Source organism: Parasteatoda tepidariorum, chromosome 6 (assembly GCF_982258835.1).
Source record: "Parasteatoda tepidariorum strain Cologne lab strain chromosome 6, Ptep-v5.0, whole genome shotgun sequence".
NCBI classification, from domain to species: Eukaryota; Metazoa; Arthropoda; class Arachnida; order Araneae; family Theridiidae; genus Parasteatoda; species Parasteatoda tepidariorum.
In genome coordinates this window covers 26,581,486-26,608,271 of record NC_141760.1, presented here as the reverse complement: position 1 = coordinate 26,608,271, position 26,786 = coordinate 26,581,486, and the positions used below count along the sequence as shown (strand labels likewise).

The 26,786-nt window shown below is 30.6% G+C and overlaps 1 protein-coding gene across 2 annotated transcripts in view; it reads left to right on the top strand.

Annotated features, from left to right (window-relative positions):
• Positions 1-26,786, top strand: part of Sec24AB (Protein transport protein Sec24AB) — a 58,853-nt gene that overhangs the window by 5,494 nt on the left and 26,573 nt on the right. The window contains exons 3-9 of one of the 2 annotated variants that reach the window (XM_043045377.3): positions 6,259-6,327; positions 18,240-18,329; positions 18,500-18,732; positions 19,137-19,382; positions 21,169-21,275; positions 24,238-24,340; positions 25,229-25,355. In XM_043045377.3, coding sequence (XP_042901311.1) covers positions 6,259-6,327; positions 18,240-18,329; positions 18,500-18,732; positions 19,137-19,382; positions 21,169-21,275; positions 24,238-24,340; positions 25,229-25,355 — 975 coding nt within the window. The remainder of the gene's footprint in view (positions 1-6,258; positions 6,328-18,239; positions 18,330-18,499; positions 18,733-19,136; positions 19,383-21,168; positions 21,276-24,237; positions 24,341-25,228; positions 25,356-26,786) is intronic. The other variant, XM_043045378.3, reaches the window with a different exon arrangement.

Here is a 26,786-nt window from a genome sequence, read left to right as displayed (position 1 = left end):
TTTTGTTGAATTGTTTAATTTATATTTATTCACATACCTAAAAGTATAATCTTGTATCTTAACCAGTTTAATTGTCCTCATTATTAGCATATCATGTGTTAGTATATCATTTCATTCACCATTTATCTATTTTTGTTTTTAGTATTTATTTATTATGAATTATATGTATCTGAACAATTTAATACATGCTGATTAAGGTGTGACTATTTTTATTAGGTGTGACTGATAATTTGTCTGAAATTATTTTATTGTAATAGTCAATGTTTTTTCATAAATTTTCAGTGGGCAGTTATACATATATAAGACTGCTAATTGACAAATAAATTATTGTAAAACTTGTGATTACTATGGGCTAGATTTTGGTTTCACTGGTCCCAGGACAAAATTTGCTACATACCTTTTCCTCAAAATACCAAAATTCTTTTGATTTTTTCTAAAATTTATGATGACCCTTTATTTGAATGTGTAGTTTTTATATAGAGGTATAAAGGAATTCTTGATGATTAAAAAAACAACAACTCGTCTTTTGTATTAAATTTTGATCAGGTCCCAAGCAGCCCCGAATCTCAACAGCAATCAACCCTATCTTCTCTCTTTGAGTATGGCATAGGGGATAACCTCAATTTTCAATTGTTGGTATGAAGTTCGGTTCTTCAGGTATTGGTAAAATTAAAAATATTGATAGTTGGGAAGAATTAATATTTATGTAAATGATTGTATTTCTTTTTAATTTTTATTCTATTGCAGCCCTATTTTCATTTTTGTTAGTTTTAAAGAAAAGTGGTTTTTCATGTAGTTCTATTGTTTATCTACTTTAAAAACGACCCTCCACAACTTCTGAGGCCGTCTGCTGCTATGGAGACAAGAATAGTGCATTTCAGGGAGGGTAGATCCTTTTCATTCTTGGGTTAACTCAGTAGTCCGAAGAGAGATTACTTTTCTCTTGCCTGCCCAAGCCAAAACCTGTCTTAAACAATGAACCCACACGCCTGCTTAAAATTGTTATGCCTCATTGCCATAGTCACCGTCACAGGTTCAGACAGATAACATGGGGGGTTCTTACGTTAGACAAACTATAAGTATAAATGTCTGCATACATATATATATAAAGGGTGAGATACATTATTAAGTCAAGATTCTAATAATCACATTAAAATTACGAGCAAATAACAAATGTAATTAAAGTGATTAAAAAATTAGATTATAATTAACAATTTGCTACGTCCTGCTCGAGGTGCAACAGGAAAAAACAACCAGCATTTACATTGTTTGAAGCTTTAAAATAAGATCAAAATAAAATTTTCCGTTTGCATTTTGTTCCTGCTCCTATAATTAATTTGGGCTAATGTAATTGATGGTCCGGATGATGTAATAGAACCTCTAGATTAGGGGTGCACAACCTGCGGCCCGCCAACCCTCAATGTGCAGCCCGCTACCGCAATCTGAACAAAATGAAAAAAAATAATTAAATTTTTTTTAAATAAAAAAAAATTCGGAAATTTGAAATTTACGCATTTAAGTTTTTGGCGCACCCAATTTCATTCAATGTAGTTTTCGATCGCTTTTTTTCAATGGTTACCTCTACTGATTTAGGCATAGTTTTGAAAATACCGTTATTTTGAACACATCATTATTACGATATACAAATTTCTAATTTTAGTTATTACTTTTGACTCTCTTCGAGTGCTCCGATTTTATCGTAAATTCAATGACTTTCCGGTAGTTATTGCTGCCCATTTTCACGTATTTTCTGAAATCGCGATTTTTAAAAAGTTATGAAACGTTTTATTTGTGCAAACTTCATGAAAAATCTAATCTTTTTCAGCAGTTGTTGCTACTCATTTCCGCATGGTTTTTGATATTTTGGCACGATATTATTACGAATCGCGATTAAATAATCGCTCATTTAGATAACCATTTTTTGACGTGGTTTATTTGTGCCAATTTTATTGCAAATCAAATTATTTTTCAATCGTTATTTTGGCAATTATTGTTACAAGGTTTTGAAAGTCCGATATTTTTTATACGCTATTTTGATACTTTAATTTCGCATTTAAATACATAAAATTTTGACGCGTTTTATTTACACCAATTTCACCACAAATATAAAGGTATTTTGATAATTTCCTTTGTAGTTATTACTACGCTTTTTACCCGTGATTTAAAAAAAATTGATGTTTTTCATATAATTTGACAGCACGCGAGTTTTGAATCACGCATTAAAATAATTACTTTTTATGTGCTGTATTTGTGTCGATTTTACATAAATATAAGAGGTTTTTCGAACGTCTTTTTACTTGTAATTTAGAATATCCTGATATTTTAGCACAATATTACAACTCTTAAAATTCGATACTGTTTTAATTTTTTTTTTTGGAACTTAAAAAGTAATTACGTATTTTAGAAAAATTTATACCTTCCTAAAAAGAATAAAAATGAAAAATAAAAACAAGTTGTGTACATTTATATTAAACGCGTTCCCTTTTGCTAAAAAATAATTCAAAACACGTGTATATTTCTTAGTCCCATGAACAAGTGCAAGTTAACATCACACACTCAACCTATTCTTTTTGTTGTTATATGATTTAAAAATCACATGTCGAGATTCATATTAATACGTTTTAAAAATCATACGTTTTAATTCTTCGCGTAATTTAAAATTCACTCATCGTAATTCTTATTTACGCGATCTTAAAATTGCGCAGCGCATTTCGTATTAAAAATAACGAGATTTAAAAATCATCCATCGCGATTCATATTCATGCGATTTAAAAACCATATATCACGATTCATATTCACACATTTAAAAAATCATGCGCTGTGAGTAGTCTTTTCGCAATTCACGCAGTTTGAAAATCACACATTGCGTTTTATATTTGCGCAATTTAAAAAGCACACATAACAATTAGTATTTAGGCAATTATAAAATAACACATCGCTATTTGTATTCACGTGATTTAAAAATATGGAAATGAAGAACACCATCTAGGACAAATTCCAAAAGTGATTAAGTTTTTTGCCCTAATTTAATACTACCCACAACAACAGCTTCTGTCATAAGACTGTTTTCCAGAATAAATTTGGCCTGTTCAAAATTACAGAGCAGTCTTTTAACAAATTCATTTAATGACTCGAAAAAGCATGATCAAGTGAATAAAATTATCCCAATATTTAAAAATTTTGCAAATTACAGGATAACCATTAAGAAAATTTTTTAACCATTTTCTTATGCTATACTTCCACCATTTCATATCATTCATGATTGTACGCTGGGAAATGATTTGTATATCATTAAATTTTAACAGTAAAAAATATAATCAAAATAAGTTTCGTTAAGTAATGTAAATGTTACTAATTGTTTATGCATATGTGTATTAATTGTAAATAGAAAGTGTCATGTTAAAAAAATATTCGCCATAAAAAATTTTAAACAAGTATCTTAATAGTTTTTTATTATTAAGGAAAATAGTTTATTCAAGATTAATGCTTTCTTTCTTTCTTCCCTCTCTCTGCCCCTGCTTCCTATCATTAATTTAAAATAAATATTTTAAAGTTTAAGTATATTCCCCTTCTAAATGCTAAATCTTATTTTCTGCAGATGGGGTTTTGTTTCAATTTTTATCATTTTTAACCCTATAAACTTTCTTTAAATCAAAGTATTTAACTTGTATTTATTTTAATAACTAGAACATTTTTTTAAAATTTATTTCTATGAACAAATTTTTTAAAGTTAAAATTTATGTTAAAATGGACTTATGTATTATGTAATATGACTTTTAAAAAACATGTATTTTCCCATAGTTTTTTAATTATTTCAATTTATCTAAATTTTCTTCTGATTAACTGATTCTGTTTTTCTTAGAAGGCTCAGTTTTTTTTTAGTTTAGAAGTTTTTAACTTTAAACATTTAAAAGTATTTAATTTTATGCTAAGATATTACAAGGATAACTTAGAAAAAGAATTTAGTGGTTAGAACAATGTTTTTATAACAATTACTACCTAAAATTGCTATAAATATGTTTGTCTAAATACTTTGGGTGTTCCCTTTGGCATGCGGCCCATCACTAGTCAATCTGCTGCGCATGTGGCCCTTCACTCAAAAAGGTTGTGCACCCCTACTCTAGATAATGTAATCTTTAATCTGGTTGATACAATACTATCTCTAATATCCTGTATATATGTATATATATACAGTGAAACCTCCGTTAAGCGGACATTCATGGGACCAAAAACTTTGTCCGTTTATGAGAGTTGTCCGTTTACGGGAAGGGTACCCTAATAACGAAATTTAACACCGTAAATTGTTTTTAGAATATTCTCAAAGATGCAGAAATAATTAAATAATATCTACAAACATACTGTAAATATCTACAAGAATATTTATTTAAGCAATAAGAATGATAAAAAAGAATGTATAAAGAAGTTTGATATAAATACATAATTCTGAATGTAGCTACAGATAAATATAGTTTTCCTATTAGCATAGATAGTCAAGTTAGACATATGATACCAAATAGGAGCGTACTGTCCTCAGTCCGTTTCAATTATTAGGTTCACATCCCCTTACACCTACTTATCATTTGATAGGGAACATGGTTAATACCTTCTTGGAAAATAAACCTCCCATGATTCACAGAAAAAAAAAGTAATGCATACCTGTAAGTCGTGAGGACCTATGGAGATGATTATTCACAATTGATCAGCTATCATGTGTCTGAATAAATGTTTCATTTATATAAACACCTCAAAAATTATACTTCTGTTCTCTTTTTTTTTACCCCAGTTGTGTTAAATACAGTCTTCAAATTGATAAGAAAATTAAAGAAATTTTCAATGGGGAAGAAGCATTGAGAGAAGTCATTTCAATTTGAGGGGTCTCATAACCTGTGTGGTCCAGATGAAAAGATCAAAAGATGCCGATGTCAGAATTATTTCAGGAGTGCAGTACCATTTTCTCTCCTTTCTTTACAAAGATAAGGCAAGGTGACAGGAGAAAGATTGATTTTTCGGTGGTGAAATAGCTTAACAATATTTTTAGTTATGGATAAGGCAAAAAGTTTTATTTACATGCTTTAAAAATGGTGAAAAGTTGCATTTTTTTAGCTTGCAATTTATTTAGAAAAAGTAGTGTCCGGTTTGTAGAGATGAAAAACAAGGTTTCAGGATCAAAATGACTGTCCGCGTCCAGTTACAGGAGTGGCCGCTTTGGGGAGAATGTACGTAATGGTTTATTCATAGAAGATTCCCGGGGAATTAAAAATATGTCCGTATTGAGAGGCGTCCGTTTTGCAGGAGTGTCCATAACAGGAGGTTTCACTGTATATATAAATTTAATTAATATTAATTATAATTAAATTAACAAAATCTCCTATATTGATTTTTTTTCACATTTATTTAGGAAATAATGGGTGACAGAGAAAAGTACTGTAAATCAATTTCTACTAATATTTTTATATCGTGACATATGAATTTTTTTCCTCTGGAATTTAGTTGAATAGCAAGACTTGTGCATTTCAAATTAACTGTATACATTATTTTTAAGCTTTATTCATGTGTATTATTTAATTACAATTTAAATTTTTATTTGTTGATATATATTGTGTTGCAGATATACATCTGTTTGATTTAAGTTAATAAACCTTTTACAAAGGTTTCATATCCTTTTATTGGTGGGAAACCTTAAATAAGATGTACCATTCTGCATGACCTTGTAATTGTAAACTAAACTTAGAAGGCAGAGTCAAACAACAAAATAGACACCTACCCTCAACAATTCTTAAGAACTTTTTGATTTAACCTATTTTTGCTGCTAAAGAGAAAAGAATAAACATCAGTAATTGTGGATGTTGGTCTTAACATGACTATTTCTCTAGTTATTTTTCTGCTTTGTAGCTAATTCCTCTTAGTAGCATTTCTAAAAGAAATAATTGAGAAATATTCCCTCTTCAAGAATAGGTACGGTTACGTAAAATATAACTATTTTATTAATTGTCTCCATTTAATTTAATCAGTTATATTCATTCCTAAAAAAATGAATTGTATGGCAATAAAGCTAATAATAATCTGGAAAATTGAGAGGAATCTAGAAAATCTGGGTTTCCAAAAAGTTTTCTAAAATTAAAGCATTTTCTTAAGAAATTAAGCTAGTCATTTTAAATATTCTTATCAAAATCATGTACTTAAATAATTCTGTATTATGATATCTTTTTGTGATTATAATAATTTTGGCAACTATTTACAAATATGATTTTTTTGCAGGTTTACCTTTGCCGTATGGCAATCAGGCTGTGAATTCATCTAGCCCTCAGGTGACGCCTGGAACATCCCGTAAGTTTTAATTCCAGACCCCTTTTTAAAATTGTTTTTATCACGTTTCAATGTTAGATAAAACTGACTGTTAATTTTGTACTTTTCATGCTAAAGCAGAAATTGAATTAAAGACTATAATTTTTAGTCAAAATATCTTTGTTTTGTCAATTGTTGCCAAATGCAAGTAAAATTAATCCTCTTTCCTAAAATACAATAAGAAAAAGTTCAGTTTTTGGGTCCAGCTTTCTAGTTTTAGTTGCCATTAAACTTGTTAAAATGTGTTGATAAGATATTTTAGATTTCCATTTATTTTACTTAGTGTTTTATACACACACAAGAAAGCTCTACACAAGAAACAAAAGCACCACACTTCACGACGACATGGACTGTATTTATTAAAAAGAAAAGAAGTAAAAAATGTATATGTATATTAACAGCGCCATCTATTAAGTAGCAAGGCAAGGCGTGAACATTCACCCCCCGTTGACATGTTATTAACATTCAACAATCAAAATAAATTGAAAAAATATATTTCACAATAAAATAAGTTTAATTTGGCATAGGAAGAAGACACACTCGCGAGATGGCTCGCTTGTACTCTCCATGTTGAGTTTTAACCTTAACGACCCTGATTAAATTATCAGTACCACTAAATATCTCTACGATTCTACCCAAGGGCCATTTAAAGGTAGGCATATTATCTTCGATGAGGATCACTAAATCACCAATTTTAATATTACACTTTTTGAACTGCCACTTATTACGTTGTTGTAAATCACTTAAATATCCTCGGTACCACTTATTCCAAATAAGCTGTACTAATTTTGTCACGTTTTGCCATCTCCTGAGTGTACCTTCCTTTGACATGGTTAGGTTAGGTTCAACAATCGAGTTCATTGATCTGCCTATCAGAAAATGAGCTGGTGTAAGAGCATTTAAATCGTCCACACTGCTCGATAAAGGGCACAAGGGTCGGGAGTTTAAAATTCCCTCGATTTGAATACAGACAGTTAAAAACTCTTCATAGGTCAAAAATGCTTTGCCAACAACTCTCTTAAGATGGTATTTTACAGACTTTACGGCAGCCTCCCATAAGCCACCAAAGGAAGGCGCTCTCGGCGGAATGAATTTCCATTCTATACCTTCACTAGACAAAAAGGCAGAGAGCTCTTCTTCTGGCTGCTTAACTAATCTCAAAAGCTTATTAATTTCCCTATTTGTGCCAACAAAATTTTTACCGTTATCGGAATACAATTTAGAACTCTTACCACGGCGAGCAAAAAACCTTTTAAGAGTGGCAATAAAAGCCTCCGAAGTTAGATCCGATACCATCTCTATATGAAGAGCCTTTGTTACAAAACATACAAATATACATAAATACATTTTATGGAGCACACCTTTTCTCTGATTTCGATATTTGATCATAAAAGGACCACAGAAATCAACTCCAGAGCAATTAAAGGGAAAATTTGGAACTACTCTGTCTCTGGGAAGACTACCCATTAGTTGAGTCATCGCAATTGGTTTTGCTTTAAAGCAAACAATACACTCGCGCACTAATTTTCTGCACAGAGAGCGACCACCCAAAGGCCAAAACCTTTCTCTAACTAAGTGCAGAAGGGAAGAAGCCCCAGTATGAAGATTTTTAATGTGACAATGCACTATTATTAGATTTGTCAATTTATGTTTATGGGGTAAAATTGCAGGATATTTAGCATCATAAGGTAAATCTGAATTACCCAGTCGTCCATCTACTCTCAATATTCTATCACTATCAAGGAAGGGATTTAGATTTTTTAATTTGCTCTTAGGGGGAACAACCTTCTGTTGTTTTAAACCTTGAATATCATTTAAAAACACCTCTTCTTGGACCATTCTGATCAGACTCTTTTCAGCTTGGTCTAACTCTGAAACACTAAGAGGTCCAGATTTCTTTAAATTAGATTGCTTAACATTAATTACAAATCTTAACACATAACTAAATATACGAAGAATTTTCACATAGTTATTACTTACACTTAATAAATCATATAAAAGAGATAACTTATAGTTAGTTGAAATACAAACATTAAAAACTGGAGTATCAGAATCAACACCTGTCTTTAGTTCACAAGAGTAGTCATATTCGTTCGTCATGGGTGAGCTTGTTTGCTCATAGAATAACTCACCTTGTTCCAGAAATGGTGGGCCATTCCACCAAATTTTTTGATAGTGAATATCACGAGGGCTTAACCCACGGGAAACAAGGTCGGCAGGATTAAGAGATGACGGCACGTGGGCCCAGTGACAGTTTTCTGTCAAGTTTTGAACCTTGGAAACACGATTAGCGATAAATGTCTTCAGGTGGTTCGCAGGTGTATTCAACCACGCTAATGCAATCGTAGAATCAGTATGAAGTACCGTTTCACTAATTTCTAATCATAAAGATGCACGTAATTTTTGCACAAGCTGGGCTAAAAGAACACAGGCACACAGTTCAAGACGGGGAATCGAAATCACTCGAATTGGTGATACACGTGATTTGCTTGCGAGAATAGTCACTTTAGCATTATGCGTTGAAGTGAAACATTGAAGATAGACTACAGCTCCATAGGCTGCTTCAGATGCATCTGCAAATCCCTGAAGGACAATTCGTTGAAATTTGTCCGATAGAATGAATCTATCAATTTTCACATCCTCGATGCACTTTAAAGTTGTCACAAAATCATTCCAATCCTCGCTGATTGGATTTGGCAGAACTTCATCCCAATCTAGTTTTTGCTGCCACAATCGCTGTAATAGGATTTTAGCTCTTGTCAAGACTGGTGCTAAAAAACCAAGAGGGTCGTATAATTTAGCTATCACGCTGAGAACTTCACGCTTTGTGTACGATGATTTTACTGCAGTTGACACCTTATAAACAAACTTATCTTCGAATGGCTTCCAGCTGATGCCCAGAGCTTTGACCGATAAGTCATTATCGATAGAAAATGAGTGCTCGACATCAGATGAAGATGAACTATTCCACAACTGATTAGAATTCGAAGACCACTTGTGAAGTTTCATTCCGCATGACTGCAGAGAATCTCGCAATTGGAGTTGTAATTGACGGGCAGTTTCTAGATTCTGGGCTCCGCTTACAACATCATCCATGTAGGTGTCATGCAGAAGAGCTTCCGAAGCCAAAGGATATCGATATTTTTCATCTTCGGCCAGTTGTTGCAGAGTTCTTATTGCAAGGAAGGGGGCATTGGACATTCCGTAAGTTACTGTTTTCAACCTGTAAACTGAAACTTCAGCATCAAGTCCAGGTTTCCACACTATTCTCTGAAGGTCTCTTTGATCTGGATCTATCAAGATTTGTCTATACATCTTTTTTATGTCCGTAGTAAAGGCATATTTGTGTCTTCTAAAGCGAGAAATTGTTTCAAACACATCTTCCTTTACTTCACCCTTCATTAAAATGTCATTCAAACTTAGGCCTGTTGTAGTAGGAGATGAAGCATTGAAGACGACTCTCATCTTAGTAGTCAATTTATCAGGGCGTAATATTCCATGGTGTGGTATGTAGTAATGTGTGGGTGGCTCACTTTCTTCAATCACCTTTTCCAAATGGCCCAGTTCCTCATACTCACGCAAGAAATCCGTATATAACGACAAATACTCTGAGTCCCTAGACAAACGCTTCCACAAACAATTAAGTTGCCTCAAAGCTATGTTCTTAGACTGTCCAAGACACGACGGATCCTTACTCAAGGGCATTGCAACTACATATCTACCATCGGCATTTCTTCTATGGGTGCTTACAAAATGATCCTCACAAAAAGACGCCTCTGTATCCTTTGCAATTTCTACTTCGACATTTTCAATTTCCCAAAATCGTTTTAAAGTTTTATTCAAGTCATCGTCAAGAATCAACCCACAATGAACATGACCAACATCTTCTACCTGATCAACGCTGCCACTCACGACAAAACCAAACACAGTATTTTGCAACAACAATTTGGAATTTTGAGCATAAAATCGTTCCGGCCTCAACAATTCGTAAAACACCTCCGCACCTAATAACATATCAATTTTCTCAGGTTTGTTAAAATTATTATCAGCTAATGAGACGAACTCTGAAACATTAACATCCACATCAATTATTCTATTTGGAATGAGATCAGTAATTTTGTCAACCACTAGCATCGATAATTCTCTAACAAAACTCTTATCCTTATTTGCCACTAAAGTTCTAACACAATTGTTCACTACCATAGTTGCATCATTAACACACGAAACCACGGTATTTATTTTCTCCAATTTTAATTGCAACCTCTGCGCGCACGCCTTAGTACACAAACATGATTGAGACCCAACATCCAGCAAACATCTAACTTCAATCCATTCAGAAAATTTATTTTTAACATGAGCGCGAACTGTACTCAGAAGTACGTTTTTAGGTTTGTTTTTCTCAAGGCTAGTCGCTACAATTTGCGGTTGCGATGTCACTTCCGAAGTTTCCTCTTTCTTCCTTGGAACGAAAGCTGGGGCATCTAATTTGAATTGAGAAGTGGGATGATTAAAATATTCACGCGGGAAATGAATCATCGTATGATGAGGCTTAGAGCAGAAACAGTTTTTCTTTGAAGGGCATTCACTTAACCTGTGGGGTGCAAAACAACGAAAACAAAGATTATTCCCTTTCAATACCTCAATTCTCTCATATACTGACATAGTCTTAAATTGGGGGCAGGTAGCGAGGGGATGTATATTTCTGCACAGAACACACTTCGAATTATTAGTCTCCGCAACAAACACTTTAGATATATTTTTGTCAGCACGCAAAGGGGAATACTTCTGAAATTTATTTCCTCCCACGCGTTTTATTTCACCAGCACTATTCCGATTGATTAACTCATTTGTACCTTTACCTCTCGATGATAAGTAAATATCACATTCACGTCCAAGTTGGTGAGGTAAGAAAAAGGTTTCACCTTGCTTAATCCCAATGTGAGTCATTAATTCCCGATCAAGGGTTTCGAAAATTTTATCAGAAACAATAAGATCGCATAAAGATTTAAAATCCGTAACTTTACGTATTTGGCAGTAATAGTCAAAGGATGCACATAGTCTAGAAGCAAACTGGACATAACTTTCAGACGGTAATTTTCTAGCCCTTTTAAAATTATTCAGGCATTCTTGAGGAGTAGGTTCAAATTCTTTTAAAACCAAATTTTTTAACTTTTCGTAATCACACAAATCTCCCTGACTAACATACACTAATAAATTATTAACTCTATCTCCTAAAAGATTTAACAGAATTTCGGCTTTATATTTATTAGGCACTGATTTATTTTCGAATGCTTTTTCTAACGAATTGAAAAATAAATTAAACGATTCTGACTTAGCCGGCACTGAAATTGTTAAAACCTTAACACTTTTGATTAAACTTTCCAAACTATCTGAATCTGTTTCGCCATTCGCTGTAGTCTGAGATGCATTAGCTAGGTTACCACTAATTTTCGCCAACTCTAACTGTTTTTCTAATTGAGCTAACTTTAATCTTTCTAATTCTATTTCCTGTTCCGATTCTCGTTTAGCTTTTTCTAACTTTTCCTTTTTTTCTTCTAAAACATGCCCAATTAAATCACGTACAAACTCAATATCAGTTTTAACTATATCACTATTTTCAATTAAGAGCTTTAAATCTACTATTTTAGGATTATCTGGAATTATTAAACCTAATTCCTGAGCAATCATAATCAACTCATCTTTTTTAAAATTCAATTTAAGTGCCATATTAATATCCGTCACTGCTAAAACAACACTTTCAAATTAGAAATGCTATCACTTAAACTCCACACCCAAATCGAAAGCAATTACTAAACGAAATTACTTAACAATGTAAACACACAAAACGAAGGCAACTCTACTAAGGCAATACATATCAAAAACACTCAACACAGACCGAAAAAAAAAAAAAACACAATCGAATAAAACAAAAAAGATATAAACCAAACTAGGCAGAAACGAAAGCACACTAATTCAATTCAATAAAACAAAGCAACACAATTCTCAAATTACAGCTAATCGAAATTCCACTTACCCTGAAAATCACAACAAACTAACACCACTATCTTTTCAGAATCTAATTAATAAGCCATAATTTTTAACTTTCTACGCAACACATGTGAAATCACGATTTTCATTTTATTTTTAAAAGGACACTTCACTGACCTCCATCACAATTTTAAATTCACAAAACACATTCCCTAGTCACTGACTAACACCTCCGAGCTCATGTCGGACCAAAATGTTTTATACACACACAAGAAAGCTCTACACAAGAAACAAAAGCACCACACTTCACGACGACATGGACTGTATTTATTAAAAAGAAAAGAAGTAAAAAATGTATATGTATATTAACAGCGCCATCTATTAAGTAGCAAGGCAAGGCGTGAACACTTAGTTATGACAAAATAGTGTTTAATACTTGGTATGTGACTCTCTCATATTATTGTGAACATAGTGTTCTCCCTAAGTGTTTTTTTAAGAGCTGCCCACCTTGCCTGCTCTTTTAACACAATAAATGCGCACTCTTTGGACTTTTTATAAAAACTGCATTTCCTGAAAAACATTTATTTTATTCATATTTCATTTTTAAAAACATTAATTCGCTGTTTAAAAAAATAATTACACTCTGGTAAACTCTTTAGTGTTTATAGGTTTAACTCTGATTACTATTACAAATGTTTACTTTGTTGGGATTATTCTCAACTGGTTTAATTTTTATGAGTATCTTTTTTCGGGGAGATATTAATAAATTTTTTAAGTGAATTTAAAATTTTACAACTATTTTTTTAACTTTTCTCAAAAATATGCACCTATTTTCTCATAATCATTCTTAACTTATTTTCAATCAAATTAAACCAATTATTTAATTTTTATTACATTTTATAAAATGCAAATATGAAATATTTTATTATTTTCTTAACAATTAAATGTAAATCTATTTATAACTCTTTATTCTTTATTTCTTACCATAAAAATGTTTCAATTACACGATTATACTAATTCTCAGTCTTTTTGACGATTTGCTTTTGTCAAATTGTTCTCAAATTTAATATTGATTACTTTATTTTTGGCTATGTTATCTTTCGATAAATTTCCAACCATTGATCTTTTCGCAAGCTCCTAACTGTTCGTTGGGAACAATTCATTTTTTCAATTTTTAATTATTGGAGGTTGGACTGGGGACCTTTGGGCCTCTCAGTCCCAACTGTTGAGTAGATATCTTCACTTAATATTCTTGTTGTGTAGAGAATAATTTTATTTTCTTTATTTTTGAATGTGGCCATATTCTATTTAATATTTACTTAATAAATAAATTTTTCCCAAATTGCTTTATTCTTTTTTCTGGGATAAATATCCCTACATCATATCCAAATTAAGATGTATCTGAAACGGCCAAGAATATGCTTATACAATGATGCTACATCAACTAACCACTAAATTGGACTAACCACCTCCATCATGGTAGTATTATGCCTGAAGTTTGTCAGATGTAAATTATTCAAACTTACATCCTGTTTCTTTTCTTCTCTATTATTTTGGATTTCTCTTAATAAAAAATTATATTCTTTATATAACAGAATTTGAATATCTATAATGTATTTTGTAATAATATGTTACTTAATTTTAGTTGAAGCAATCTCCATCTTAAAATCAGTTAGATATTATAGATCCTCTTATAAATTTGGAATTATATTTGTTCGAGCTAATATCTTTGTTATGTATTGAATAATTAAAAAGTTGTTTTGCCTACATTTTTTTTAAAACTCCTTTATCAAAATTTTTCTGATCTTAAATTGTTTTTATTTTTATTTTGAAACGAATTATATTTTTCATTAAAACAATCACATGCCTATATCTTGTGTGTTCTAGAGAATTGAAATTTATTTTCTTTCAAAATTTTAATCTTCTGACAACTAATAGAACATTATTTAACAAAAATATTAAAGTGAAACAATTTTATCTCAAAAGGGAATAATATTTTATCCCATGGCACATAGCTGAAAAATATAATTTTATATATATATATATATATTTAAAGATATTAAAATTTTAAAAAAGGCAACAATGTTAGAGCACATTCTTATTAATTTATTGTTGGCAATGAAGTTGAATTTTGCTGTTCTTGGAAAATTTTACGATTAACTTGTAAGATTTATTTCATCTTCAAGGCAAACGTTTTTAACCCTTGTCATTAACCTGGCTTATAAAATATAAATTACTTTTAATTATGTATAGTGATAGCTCTTGAGAATCCAAGTTTTTGATGGTTAGTTTTTCAATTTTAATTGGTGATAGCACAAATTTTGATTTTTCATTCACATGGCTTTCATCCTATGCTACCTACATATATCAAAAAGAGATATCTTGGATGATTCATTGTTCATATGTATGATGAATATAGATTCGAATAGTTTTAATTTCATAATTTGTTTAATTGATAAAATTGGTACAGTAAGAGTGCTACAACTCCAATTCAAAATATTAGAATAACCAAAAAAGGCATTGTATTACCTTATAAAATGCGTGATATCTTTAAAAATAAACAACGGTGGTGAATGGAAAAATTATTAACCGTCCACAATTAGTTGACGTATGATATTATTGTTCACACGCGCCTAAAGAAGTATTAGAGATTTTATAAAAAAATATTGAAATTTTTCAAAATATTAAAATATTTCCAGAGGCGATTCAAAATATTAGAATATCTGTAAAATTGTGTGATTGGTCAACGTTAATCATAAAATTTACATAAGTTGCGCCACTGTAGAGCTAGTACACGTATAAAGGCTCGTTTGAAAATCAGATTTAGTTAGTTGGGAGTAAAAATTGGTCTAACGAAAGACATACCGGACACTACCAAGACATCGATTGTGAATCTACGCAATGAGGGAATTAGTCAACAAATGATTGCCGAAAAAGTGAATTGCTCTCAAGGAACTGTAAGTAAAATTTTAAAAGATTATTCTACAAATCAAAGTTTTAAAAATAATCGCTCAAATAGTGGTCGTAAACGATTAACCACACTGAGACAAGATAGACTGCTGAAACGTGTCGTCACTAAAAATCGCTTCAAGAGCTTGAGATTTATAAGTAGAAAGTGGAGAGAACAAGGAGTGGAAGCCTCAACATCTACCACACTACGACGACTCCATGAACTTGATTTTCAATCACGTGTGCCCAAGAAAAAGCCGCTACTTACATGCAAGCAAAAACGAGCCAGAGTGAGGTGGTGCAAAGACAGATTGCAATGGGGTATTCAGGACTGGAATAACGTACTTTTTAGTGATGAATCGATGTTTTGCGTTTCCCACGGTCATCAGAGTGTCCGTGTTTGCCGTTGCCAGCAAGAAGCTTTTACCACAGATTGCTTGAAACGCTCAGTGAAGTTTAAAAATCGCTTCAAGAGCTTGAGATTTATAAGTAGAAAGTGGAGAGAACAAGGAGTGGAAGCCTCAACATCTACCACACTACGACGACTCCATGAACTTGATTTTCAATCACGTGTGCCCAAGAAAAAGCCGCTACTTACATGCAAGCAAAAACGAGCCAGAGTGAGGTGGTGCAAAGACAGATTGCAATGGGGTATTCAGGAATGGAATAACGTACTTTTTAGTGATGAATCGATGTTTTGCGTTTCCCACGGTCATCAGGGTGTCCGTGTTTGCCGTTGCCAGCAAGAAGCTTTTACCACAGATTGCTTGAAACGCTCAGTGAAGTTTAGCACTTCTGTAATGATTTGGGGGTGTATGGGTGCTGAGGGTTTAGGAAAGCTGTGCATTTTGAAAAGAAGGGTAAATTCTGAAGTATACAAGGAGGTACTTGAACATTTTATGATTCCGTCATCGGAAGATCTATTTGAGGATGACTTTATCTTCCAACAAGACTCTGCATCTTGCCACACGTCAAACGCCACCACTACTTGGCTTACTAACGATAAAGTCAAATTACTTCCTTGGCCGTCCAATTCACCCGATTTGAACCCCATCGAGAATATATGGGGTTTAGTGAAGAAACGCCTTCAGGATTTAGCTCCAAAGGACAAAAATGAACTCATAGAAAGCGTGATATCCGTTTGGGCAACTATCAGCAAAGATGACTGCAAAAAAGTAGTGCATCGTATGCAAAATCGTTTGCGTGACGTTATTAAAGCTAAGGGAGATGCCACTAAGTATTAACTATTCATGCAGATTTCATTTAAATGAATTATGCTATTTTTGTTCATGCTATTCTAATATTTTGAACCACTGTGAATGAAAATTATTCTAATTTTTTGAATTTTTAGAAAAAATTCATTGTAAAAACTTTTGCAATATCATAATAATTTATTTATGTTATGTTCATCTACAAAACATGTAGAATTTGATAATACACTTCAACAGGTATTCATTTTTACCAAAATAAATGTATATCTCAAACCACTATGTGCTTTATTTATCATTATTCTAATATTTTGAATTGGAGTTGTATTAGTTATAAATTTTGCCTTGAAACTCACATAATCTTGAGTGTTATTAACATGTCTTTTTTATCATTCAAATGCATTTAAAAAAATAATACAGTCCAACCCCGCTATAGTGAACTTTCAAGGGACCGAAATTTAGGTTCATTATAACCGAAAGTTCACCATATCCGTTACGCAGGCAATTTCACTAATGGTTCCCAAACTCCTCCCTTTTATTACATTATGTTAATATAAATGACTGAAAAATATTATGTAGTAGCAAAAAATGTGTCATTTTTCATCACTCTTCGTTTTGCGTACAAATAAAAATTAGCTGATAAGCAATCCTCAACATCCGATATGGAAACACTTCCCGACTCTCAGATAATTTTTCCTGAATTTCTGTTATTCCGCTTTTTAAACCTGTCTAACCTGCCATTTGAGCACATAAAAGTAGTTTCTATAGATGGTTTTAAAAATCGGTATATGTATTTACTTTGAAGTAGAAATTTCAAATTATTACAAAGAAAATGGGGGGGGATGGGCGAAGACAGAAGAAAGTTCATTATATCCAACTTCCTCACTTTTTTGGTTCACTATACCCACTAAAAATAACATTATACGTGTATAGCAAGGCATATACGTGTATAGCAAGGTATAGCACTATATCCGGGAGTTCACTATAGCTGGGTTTGACTGTACTTAATTTTAATATAATACAAACATCTACGCTTTACTGATAAATATAATTATAAACTAATAATTTAAGTATTTTATAATTTTTTTTCTCCAAATTTTTGAAAGACATTTTCATGTTTAAAATCTTATTAAATTTGTAGACTCAATCTGATTCCCATACGTAAAGAATATCTGTTTTGCATATGTGGTTTTATTTATTTATTATTATTTGCCTTCTTCAGCTATTAACTGCATTTAAATTGTAATAGATCTGCTAACCTTTGCTTGTCTGAATTAATTGCTAAATTAATTATTGGTCTTTGGTTAAAACATGTTTTTTAAATCTCGAATTCCAAAAAATTATATTGCTGGTTGATGTGTGCAGTATTTAAATTTTAACATTTTAGCATGGCAGAAAATTTCTATAAGCATGTTAAATTATTGCAACTTTGTATACTAAAAATGTAACATTTAGTTTTAGATGATTATCTGGTGACATCTTTAGTTTGAGTTTAGATATCTGTTAATAATTTGTATTTCATAAAATAAAAAAAAGCAGCAGTTTTTCCTATTCAAAGAATTAAATTCACAAATCTGTTTTAATTTTTTTTTTCCATTTAGATTTTCCGTTTACAAATTAACTTCAAATTAATTGAGATATGCTTTACCAGATAATTAGTCTAATGCTACTTTACCAGTTAGTTACGACTGCATAATCTCCTCTTTTCGTATGTGTGCTTATTAGATTTCTTTGCTTCTGTTCTTATAGAACCCCCCTCTGCCCGATCCTCCCGAAACCCTTCTCCGATTTCCTCACATCGCTATGACTATATGGAGGGACAGTTTTCTAATAAACCCAGTAGGTGACTCGTTTGATACTTCTAACATTTTAACAACACATCCATCTAAATAACTTTTTTAAATTACAGCTGAATAAATTATCATTTAAATCATACTCTAGTCAAATTTAAGTTCTAGTTTCATAATTCTTGTCTTATTTGATCAAAGTAATTTAGTAAATTTTTTTAGGTCCATCTAGTAGCTCTGCAAGTTTGCCTAGCTTGCAGCCTTTTTCTCCAAATGTGGGGCTTGGGCCACCTAAAAGTTCTAATGATCAGCATGCATCACCTCAAGTTTCTAACTACTCCAGTCCTGGAATGCCTTATCCGCCCAACAGTAGCCCTGCTGTTTCACAATCGGGCTTTGCTCCTCCTCCTGTTACACCACAATCTGGTCCTGTTAGGCCTCGATATCCTCAACAGGTATGTCAAGTATTAGATTCAAAATCTGTTTAGTTACTAATTTCGAATATGTTGTAATTAATACTTTTAATGTTAATTTATCTCTAATAAAATTTTCGAAAAATGATTCTGTTGTGTTGTACTGTATATAAACTATTTACGCTTTCAAACTTTACGTGAATACTCGAACTTCACTTGTTTTGTCAAAAAAAAAAATTCTTTTAAAAATTCTTTTAATTGTTAGCTTTGCATTTTGAAATTTAAAGGTTAGATTTTCATCCTTACTTTTGACTAAAGATTGCTGAAATAAGTTTTTTGACTGAAATTTTGAGGTCACACTCAAAGCTTAAACCTTGAGTCACAGGTTTAGACCATATTTTAAGTTGAAATTTAACCATATATTAAATCTTTTTTTTTCTTCCTAGGTTGGTTATAACCAAACACCTTCTTATGCTAGTCCAATTGTAAGTCAACCAGGATTAATGCCTCCTACATCTACATACAATAGTTCACCACAAACTCCTTATCAACAACCTCAACCATATTCCCCACAGCTACGTGGGGGAAGCACTTTACCTGAAGGTCCTGTTGGGGGTGCTTCTGGTTATGATCCACAACTTCATGCCAAAATGGCTGGCATGAGCGTACACACAAGTTTTTCCAAATTATGGGTTAGTAAGCTGCTTTGATTTAGATTTTTATTGCTTTGATGTATGATATGTAAATGCCAATAAACTATTAAATGAATTGCATCTTTCTTCCCTTTGTCCTACTTAAATATTCTGCAACAGGAAACAAGTCACATTTTATTTTGAATTGTAATATTCATTATCACAACAATACATAATTTATTTCATTTTTTCATGTAAATATTTGAAATGCAATCAATTATACTATTTTTTTTCAATTTTTTATTTTTACCAAAGATTACAAGTTTAAAAAATCACCGAAAGAACCACGAAGAAAATTGTGTGGAAAAAATAAGTTTCTTCTAACCAGAATGAGAGAAATTCTTTCAAAAATAAATATTTAATATTAAAAATTTTTTCCATTAACTTTTAATTGCAGCCTATTAAGTAATCTTATTAATTTTCAAGCTTTTTTAATATATCATTTTTAAATATGTGAAAACTAAAAGCAGCAATAGGAAGGAAAATTTTAATATGTTTCTTAAGAAATAAAAATTACTGTAGTCCTGCTATATTTTATGTAAATGAGTATAGTCAGGGGTCTGTCTAGGTTTTTCTGAAAGGTACCTATTTCGTGAAAATTTAGACATAATTTGTGAAAAATTAAAAATTATATTAAAATATCAACACAAAAACATGGTAAAAATATAGATTTAATGTTTCTTAACGGATACAAAAACAAAATTTTAAGGAAAAGTATTTTGTGAAGCTACCGTTTTTCCTAAAGTTGAATTTGTGAAACTACCGTTTTAAATAAAATTGAATTTGTGAAGGTACCGCTAAACGGTAGTAAATTCGGCCTGGACAGACCCCTGATAGTAATATCTTATTTCAATAATGTGAGGAACAGGTACTAAATTAATAAATCACATACTACTACTGATTGCATATTGAATTCACAATTATAAATTGCATACAAATTTTTAGAATTTAATGCTGTTACTAAGTATGAATATTCAAACAAACTCTTAAATAATATTATGTATAGATTTTTAAATATAAATAATGTTTTAAAGAGTTGATCTGGAAAATTCTTAACTTTCTGGCACTGTACTAAAATTGTTAATTAACTAATATTTTTTTATTCTTGTCATTGTATTAATTAATGATTTTTGCCCATATTATTATAATTGTGTTGATAATTTTTTCTTTCATATAGTTAAGTTTCTTTGAGACAAAATGTCAACCCTGACGGATAAAAAATTTCTTCAAGGAGATTTCTATAATGTTTTTGAATTATATTGAATGTATTATATTAGGCATGGATAAATTTCAACCAAATAGTAATTCAAAATAAAGAACATGTTTATTTTTATGTTATTTGGGAAAAACTAGATCTGCTCCTTATAATAAGTCGGTCACAAAGCCTTAAGTCCAAGAAATATTAATGATAGTACAGCACTTTCCATCCCTATGGCTTTTACCTACGATGTTGCTACGCTCTCTGGCATGGCAATCTCAACCAATTGTCTGTTATACAGTATCAAGATAAAGTATGTTGGAAATCGTTGTGCAATTTAAGTAATTAAAGTTGTGGAATTAATTACTCTAAAAAATGGCAATTGAGCTCTTTATTTTCTCCAGAATTTTTTTGGTACATCTTGAAAATGAAAGTTCTATGAAACAATGATAGATGTTGCTACAAGGTATCTTTATTCACCAAAAATGACTTTTAAATCCATTTTTTCTTTTGATTATAAAAAAAAAAGATAGAAAACAGTTTTAGCTATGAGATTGTTTTACAATATCTTCTCTTTTTATATTTCAGGGCAATGATAGTATAAATCTTTTGCAAGATCGTAATATTCTACCACCTCTACCCATAGATGCTCCTAAGCCAGTTTTAACACCAGAGCGTCCCAACTGCAGTCCTGAGTAAGTTGTTTTATTAATAAATAATAATAAAAAAACTGATTTCATCGAAAGTTGAGTAATTTTCTTAAGTTTTATTTTAAATAAGAATACTTAATACAGTACAGAACCCGTTATCCGGAAATCAGAAAACCGGAAAACCAAAAAACCGGAACGAAATTCGAGGAATTTTAATGCCATTTGTAAAAAAAATTTTTTTTTTTCCTCATAAGATTTTAGGATTTTTCTTTCTTTTTTGAAAGATTTTTACCCTACCCTCATTTTGGAAATAATCATTATTAACCATTCATATTATTCAATCATTTGGAATAATATTACTTCATCGTTTTTTTCTTCTTTTTAAGATTATTTCCAAAAAATTTTTTTAGTTGGGTTCAACAATAAAAAAAAAACGGCTTTTTGTAGCAATTCAGAAAACCGGAAAAATCAGTTATCCGGAATAGCGATGGTCCCGATGGTTCCGAATAATTGTTTCCCTACTGTACTATAATTTTGAACAATTGTGTGAAATGGCTAAAGCTTAATTTCTGTCATACATATACTTTTTTCCTTTTCACTTTTAATTTTGCATAAGACTTGATTGGTAAATAGTTTCCATATATTAAGAACATGTTATTTGAAGACACGATTCATTCAACTTTTATACCATTGAACTTATGCATTCCAATAATTTGAATTTTAGTTGAACCATGGTTCTTGTATTAAAAATGCTTGTATTATAAGTTTGAATTTGGATATAGATTAGATTGGTTACAGAGTTGCCACGTGTGTCTAAAATGCAACTATTTTCGACCTGAGGCAACTGGCAAATTTTTTTTTTTTGCCTGAAAAGGCTATAAAAGCAACTATTTTCAGGAAAAGGAGACTTTTCTGTGCTCCAGCAATGTTTTTTTTTTTTTTTTTAGCATAAATTGGGTTGACAACCTGTGGCCTGCTGTAGCTTCTGAATGTAATGTATTTTTTTTTCTCTAAAAAATGAACAAATTATTGAATGCAAATTTAAATCATCACTCTTTAATGCACTCAATTTGCACAGATTCCATTGTGAAACTATTTTGTTTCTCAATCGCCTTTTCAATGTATTGCTATGAAACTCTGCCTGATTTTAAAGAACCGAATTTGTAATACGATGCCATGATGCTTGAATTTCAAATTTTAGTAATCACTTTTTCAATATATATATATATATATATATATATATGCTAAATCAATTATTGATAAAAGGAAAAATTATGTGAAAGGGAAAATTAATAGAAAGAGTATGTTTTTTTTAACAAAAAATTATTTTTCTGCATTAGTTTTAGCATTTAAAATTAATGTTCTGCAAATATACAAATTGTTTTTACATAAAAATTTAGCTCTAGAACACTAACGTTTATTTAAAAATTATCATATAGGCCTTCAACTTGACCTAATGGATCATGGTATATTACAATGAAGTCATTTAATAAAATTTTAGTCATATTATTGAAATTTTTTTGTTCTTAATTAGGCAACTATTTTCATAATTTTAGGCTACTATTTTCCTGCTTTAGGTTACTAGAAGCAACTATTTTGTTCATTTTTTTCTGTAGCAACCGTGTGGTTATAAATTCTTAAATGGTCATTAAAAATTAGAATATTCTCTTGGTCAACATGAAAGGAATTAATTCAAGACTATCATGTCTTATTATTGCAAATCAATGTTCCTGACTAAAGTGTAAAAAACATCTTGGGCTACATGTGTAACACGCTTAAGCGGATTATAATTGTAAATTAGCTGTGAAATAAGAACGAAAATTACTATATATTAATATATATATATATATATATATATATATATATATATATATATATATATATATATATATATATATATATGACTTAATGAATTTTGCCAGACCTAAAATGACCAGATGTTTATTTGGTTAGCCATTAATCAAATAGTCCAACTAAAATAATCAGCCTTAGTTCTGAGTGGTCTGGATAATTGTCCCTTTACTGTTGCTAAAACTAGAAAATCTTTACTTTTGTTTCGTAAGTAAATTCACAAATCATTATTGAAAATTTGTAAATTGACAGTCTTTTTAGAAATAGATATGGGATTTCTATGAACAAAATTTGTGTTTCTCTTATTTTTAATATTAATGAAAATTGTTCCTGAAATATTTTTCTTTTTACACTTAAATAATCAGACTTGCTAGCCAAAGTTTTATTTATTTTGTTTGTTATTTTGATTCAATACTCCTGGAGTTTTCTATATTTTTCAAATTTTATATGGACAACACAGCATAGTTAAAGCTTTGATTATAATTTTTGAAATTTTTCTAACATCTATGACTGCTTCTTAATCTTATAAGCAAACTCTAAACTTAATTTATTTTAAAGCTAAATGTTGAAATGATGATTTTAGATTTTACTTAATTTAAAAAGTTGCATTTTATAATTTAAAAATTCAGTCTTTTGGTTTGTCATATTTTTGAATAATTTAAGTGTCTTATAAGTCAAATATGTGTTAGATCATTTGGGTTAATAATATAATAACTATTGAGAAAACTGATTCTAAGTATGCTAAAGGCATCTTGCACTACAGGTTTAAAAAAAGTATGTTTGAACAAATGTATGAAGGTTTTATTTGAGAATTATACAAGATACTATTTCAATGTTTTGTAGAGTATGCAGTTTGCTTCATATTTGTTTTCCCACCTTTTTAACTTCTAGTTCAAGTTCTTTCGTTAATGGTTTTTTCTGAAGCACATCTCTTTTTATGAATGCGTTGGCAAAGTTGTTTTTAAGAGTAATTTATTTTTATTAAGCAAAATTAAATTATTTCACTTGATATTTCTTTAGTTTTTTACTAATTTGTGTAATTTTGGGAGTTGTAATTTTTTCTTAGAATATTATTTTACTTATTGAAGTCTTATGTGCCTTTGTTTAAAAGTTTATAATTGAGTAACGGTATAATACTTTTTATATTCTTCTACAGAATTTTCAGATGTACGTTAACCAAGGTTCCAGATACCAGCTCTCTTCTAGGGAAGTCTAGATTACCTTTTGGGATTTTGATACACCCATTTCGTGACGCTCCAGTATGTATTCCTCTTTTTATTGTTTATACAGTGGAAAGTCACATGTCCAGAAGAGTTTGGACTTAATAAAGTTAGAATAGACATTAAAAAAATGCATTTTTCAATTAAGAAAACTAACAAACTGACGATAATTAATATCAGTTTTATGTGTTTCCTTCTAGGTTGAATGATATTTAAAAAGCTACAGAATATTTAGTATAAGACATTTAAGTATAAAAAAATAAGTAAAAATGCGCAGAGTGTATAATTTGAAACTTCTATTTTATGAATTAGGATACATTTTTCTTTTTATGGTGTAAAGAATTAGCAAAACAGATTATTAGATATGAATAACATTAAAAAATGAGCCTCAAATTCCAAAAGTAAAGTAATCTGATTTAAAAATAATAATTTCTTTATCAGAGAACAGCATTGAGTAGATTTTTTAAGAAATTTATAATTTAAAGCGGATCAAATCTTGTCTGCTGGTGTTATTTTGGAACACTATTAATATTCAAATTTATTAATGTTACAGTTTATTTTTCTCCTGAAGTTTAATTCTTTAACTTTCATCATTCTTATCCTTTCATCAACTCTTCTACTCTGCTTATTGAGGCAAACCAAATATTTAGCTGTTAGAGAAGAAGTGAAAAAGATAAATTTTTTTCTTTTCTTTATTTTAACTTTTTTTCTATATTTAGTGTAAAAAATATTTTTTATTTGAAAAAGAACTTTGTTTCCTTTAATTGTTACAAAGTGTCTGTAAAGTAGGTACAATAGACACTGTGGGTAAGAGGATGTCTGGATATGAGACTTTGTGCTTTCATATGTTCTTGTTTCATCATTAAATGATAATAAACCATACTGAAGTATATGATGTTTACTGTCTGTTTTTATTTTTTATTCTAGTCATTATGCGTTATTCAATGTAATACAATTGTAAGATGTAGAAGTTGTAGAACCTACATAAATCCATTTATATCATTTATTGATCAAAGGAGATGGAAATGCAACTTATGCTTTCGAGTTAATGATCGTAAGTTTTAAAATTTATTTTCAATTATATAATTTTTCAATGTTATATTTGTAAAATCTATATTTAAAACTTGAAATTTTAAATTCTTTTGTATTTTTGGAATTCTGTAATATTGCAGCTAAGTTAATATTATTCAGGATATAAAAATTTTAAAATTGATGCAAATTTAATGTTGCTGAAATTTATAAAAAACTCTTTGTCAGGAAACATGTAAAACAGTTGCATACAAGTAAAAATGTTGAAGCAATTTTTTTAAGCTATTTTTTTTTATAAGAATACTGTACTTACTATATTAGCTTTGTTTGGTGCGTGTCTTCAATTTTCTGTTGGTAACTTGTATTTTCTAAGTGTGAAACCTCTAGTTTTCTTTCATTTGACTTAATCATTATCTCTTTCACAGTGACTAAATGTTTATGAGAGGTCAAATTTCAGGCATTTTACCTATTATTTCAGGTGTATCACTTAATTTATAATATTGTTTTAGCAACATACAAAAGAGTCAGCTTATAATTTTCATTTGTTGCAGTATGGTACATTCTATTCTGACTTTTACCCCATTCAAATCATTACTTACACCACAAATAAGCATCTGAGCCATACTTAACTCTGTAAATAAGTAAGAAGAAATTGAAATTTTCTCTTCACGTTTTAAACTTATCGTAGCTCACATCACGTTTAACCCACTGGCGGTTAAGGAAATGGGCAAAATTGGGAGAATGTTTCTCCCCTACACACAGTTCCCCTATCAGTTAACATGGGAAAGCCGGTTTTGCTATGCAGAGAAGACTGCAGGTTAAAATGCGACTTTTTACGTGCAGAACCGTCAGTGGGTTAAAGGAACCTTCCACTTAACCAGAAGGATTAACCAGCTAGCTTAAAATATATTTGTAAAGAAAATTTAGAAGTTGTATTTTTTAATATTTTCTCTCTTAATGATTATTGTAATCTTCTTTCACTACTATAAAAACACATTGTTCTCTTAAATCAGATTATTATTTTTTTTATGTTGAAATTATGTACTATCATTTCCCTTATATTTAAAAAAAGTTGTTAGGTCAGTAGGGAAACAAATAGGTTCTGTTCTAGAATGAGACTGGGACTTTGCATTAAACGGCTTTTTCCTTTTCAGTATTTTCAAAATAAGAAATATTTGGTAATTGAAGTACAGTAGAGTGCTGGTTATCTAGAGTGGTTAAAAAAAATCTGGTTTTAACGCTTAAAAAAAATCTGGATAATTGAACAGGCTGTGAAATTTTTTAGGCAACTTTTCTTTGCACTTTTTCCATGCTGACTTACCACTGCCAATTTTAGGGCATATTTTATGAGTGTCTTTTTGTTCGGCAAAAAAATTATGTAAAATTAAAAATCAAATGGTTATTTTTTAAATATTTAGTACAGTTGATGTGCTTATCCCATAATCAATTGTTTCCC